Raw genomic sequence first — 3,823 nt, 5'->3', positions numbered from 1 at the left:
TATTTACACTAGGGTGATCATTTAGAGTCTATATCCCCAATCATATCCCCATTGAACCATGTGATCAAGCAGTTGTTTTTCTTCTGTGTTTTTACTCCCAGTTTTTCCTCTGAATGTGGATAGTGTTTTTTCTTGTAGATCCCTCCAAGTTGTTCGGATTACTACATTGCCACTAATGGAGAAGTCCATTACGTTCGATTATACCACAGTGTATCAGTCTCTGTGTACAATGTTCTCCTGGTTCTGCTCCTCTCGCTCTGCATCACTTCCTGGAGGTTGTTCCAGTCTCCATGGAATTCCTCCACTTTATTATTCCTTTGAGCACAATAGTATTCCATCACCAACATATACCACAATTTGTTCAGCCATTCCCCAATTGAAGGGCATCCCCTCATTTTCCAATTTTTGGCCACCACAAAGAGCACAGCTATGAATATTTTTGTACAAGTCTTTTCCCTTATGATCTCTTTGGGGTACAAACCCAGCAGTGCTATGGCTGGATCAAAGGGCAGCTGAGACTATGGCTTCTTGAAGGCTATTCCAGAAGGTGTTGAGCTCAGGCAGGTCCTATTAAGTTGGAAAGACTTAGATGGTCATACTTGGCAGTAAATGAATGGTATGACTGTGGTCTGAGGCCCACTCTAGCCCTATACAAAAAGCCTCTTTATTGGAAGGTCAGGCACCATGAGATGCATTATTTTACCCAGAGCAACTCAGAAATATCCCTCACTAAGGAAGAGACAGATTGTGTCAATGGAGGGAGATCCCATTTTTTTTTTTATACAAACCTTAACTTCCATCTTAGAATCAATACTGTGTATTGGCTCTGAGTATCAACTGGGTTTTTATGAGCCCCAAATTTGTCCTTGTCCCCTGAGAACTCACCCTGAGGAAAGTCCCAGACTGATCAGTTTCAGGAAGAATTGAGTTCAAATCTAGCTTCAGACACCTACTACATGACCCTGGGTTAGTCACTTAACCTTTGCCTTAATTCACTGGAGAAGGAAATAGCAAACCATTCCAAAATCTTTAGCAAGAAAACCCCATAATGGGGTCATGCAGAGTTGACTGAACAACTAAACAAATAAGGACCCTTCCAGCTCTAAATTTTGATCCTCTTTCCTATTTCCCTACTCTTTTCCTTTTTTCCCCATATACTCCTCTTCATCCATACCAATGCACCCTCTCCTTTTCCTTCCCCTTCTCTCCACAGGACCTTGGCCTACCTATGAATAGAAGAATTTTTTGGTGTCAGAAGAAAACAATGCTATTAAGTAATTCAGTCTAAGGAATTAGTGAGTGATATGACCCAAAGGAATAAATTTCTAATGGTATAATTTTAGACACTTTCTAGCCCTAGTGGGAAAATATTTAGTCAGAGGATCTTTCTATTCCAGTAGAGTCACAAGTAATTCCCACCTTCAGCAGGTATTTCAAACCAGTCTTTTTGACTAAAAAAAAAAATTATCCTAAGAGAAAAACAAAAACATTTTTCACTGTAATTCTGGCTAACTGTTCATCTTATTTTATCCTCTCATCCCATAATTCAGAGAACCACAGAATCAGTCAGTTTTGAAAGGATTTTTAGAGATCATCAATTCCAACTTGTACTTCATCTATTTTGGATTAACTCTGATTGCTAGAAGGGATTTTCCCCTCTTAAAAATGAGCCAAAAACTGTTCAGGAGTTACAGAGAGCAAATTCTACCCACTAGTCTTACTTCTGATTTGTAGGGCCAAGTAAGACAAGCCTACTCTCTACCACTGCGAGGTAGTTCTTTTTCTCTGGGATAAGCAACCTCAAGTCATCTGCGTTTAACCCTAAGCAGGGTTGTTCTCAGAGTATAAAGCACAAGGCCTTTTTGCACCTGGCTTGGTGTTTTGAACTGAATTGAAGTCATCGGTGACTTCATCTTGTCCATTGGCCAGCTGTGAAATGAAGCAGAAGTTGGGATGACAGAATGGAATTCTGTGACCATTCCTTGTAATTGCCTGGCTCCCTCCAGTGAACACCAATGTTCTTGGCCCAACAGCACTCAAATCGGTACATAGCCAAGCACTTTGGCTCTCTATGCTTTCCATTATATACTTTGCTTTATCAATAACTGATATTCTAGTATCAGATCATTTATGATGGTATTTGTTTTTTATTTTTATTAATTTTTTTGTTCATTCTAGCAATTTAATTAGTCATATAATTTTTATTCTTGCATTTTTTCAATAGTTTCTTCCTTATATTTGCCCTTTTCCTTTCCTACTTGACGAGATTTGGCTTTTCGTTCAAGGATCTTTTTGCGATCTTTGTCCAGTTTTAGCCTTGTGATAACCACCTTGCTGGGGTGAATGCCCACATGGACAGTTGTACCATTAGCCTTCTCCCGCTGCACACGCTCAATGTAGATCACATATTTCTTTCTATAAACCTGGACCACTTTGCCAATCTGCTGACCTTTGTAGTGTCCTCGAACAACCTGGACTTCATCATCTTTTCGAATAGGCATGGGGAGGACATTGTACTTCTGTCTCAGCTCCTTAGAAAGTGGAGAGGACATAATCTTCCTCCGTATGTGGGAAGGGGCATTGAAATGCCTCTTGCGGTTCTTGCTTTGATCAAAGGTCATAAAGGGATTGAACTTCATTTTGACCGTAGCGCCACCACAGATGGCCGCAGAAGAGAAGAGACTATATGATGGTATTTGGCTTGGGATTAATGTTGCTAATTGAAATTATCTCCAAGCATTTCATTAGATTTTGCTCTTCTAAGGGTGCACTTTTTCACTCATTGTATATGCATAGCTTCTACCATTGTTTGTCCAGGTTATATATGTAAGCACTCCAAAAAGACTCTACACAACTCAATGAAGTTGTTCTGTCCAGCACCTTGATTGGGTGGCAAAAAGCAGCACAGTAAAGGAGAGTAACCTAAGGGTTCCATATAGTCACTTCAGAACAGAAAGAGGCTTGGGAGGAGGAGTTCACTCTTTCCTCTCCAGCATAGCTATACATAGACATTTTTTCACCCAAGGAAAATAAGGGAGGGTTGGATGTAGGAGGGAGTAGCCTCCCCATCTGACCATGGGAGAAAGTTGTATCAGGAAAGGTGCAAGTACAACCCTAACCAACCCCACAGCATTGGGGGAGAAAGGAATTTTGTTCCTAAATCAAAGGGTTCAAGTTGCTCTGTTATCTCTGCTAGTAAAATCATTTTTATAATAAATATAAAATAAAATCTGCTAGCTAAAGTTAGCCCATAGACAGTCAATTCATTTGGGGTGAAGGTTGTGGAGCAGCATGAGAACGGGGACTGGGATAGCACTTAATGAAGGGTGGAGGTATCATTCCACCACATTAGTACTAGGAAGCAAAGCCCTATTTGTCTTGGGATGGTGTATGGCAGTGATGACAAACCTTTTAGAGACCAGGTGCCATGCCCTACCCACCCCAGACTGCCTGCTGTGCCCTGCCTCCCCTAGATTGAGTGGTATCCCTCCACACACTGGAAAGGGAGGGGAGTGACCTGAGCACTCTGCTCAGGGGAGAGAATAAGTGCTTCTATTGGGCTTCTGGGCAGAGGGTTGGGGAGGCATGGAGGAAAGGAGAAAGGGAGCAACTTTGCCCAAGTCCCTCTGCCTTTCTAGTAACTAACTCTGAGGTCTCTATGTGCCATATTTGGCATGTGTGCCATAGGTTCACCATCATAGGTCTATGGCTATGCACCCCAAGAATCACCTAATTTCTCATTTAAAATCTAGCTGATTTTAGAAAAGTTCAACTTTTTCTTTTTTCTTGTTTAACTTGGAAAATTGTATTTAATGAATTAATT

The 3,823-nt window shown here is 41.0% G+C and overlaps 1 protein-coding gene across 1 annotated transcript; it reads right to left on the bottom strand.

The window, feature by feature from the left end:
* Nucleotides 1-2,160: 2,160 nt before the first annotated feature.
* Nucleotides 2,161-2,675, bottom strand: LOC100015449 (60S ribosomal protein L26-like). The gene has a single exon (XM_056805426.1). It carries the CDS (start codon nucleotides 2,637-2,639, stop codon nucleotides 2,202-2,204), a length of 438 nt encoding a protein of 145 aa, XP_056661404.1. The 5' UTR covers nucleotides 2,640-2,675; the 3' UTR covers nucleotides 2,161-2,201.
* Nucleotides 2,676-3,823: the final 1,148 nt, after the last annotated feature.

This window comes from Monodelphis domestica, chromosome 7, assembly GCF_027887165.1.
Source record: "Monodelphis domestica isolate mMonDom1 chromosome 7, mMonDom1.pri, whole genome shotgun sequence".
In the NCBI taxonomy this organism is placed as follows: Eukaryota; Metazoa; Chordata; class Mammalia; order Didelphimorphia; family Didelphidae; genus Monodelphis; species Monodelphis domestica.
The sequence above is the reverse complement of the archived record's forward strand: the minus strand, read 5'-3'. Positions and strand labels throughout refer to the sequence as shown.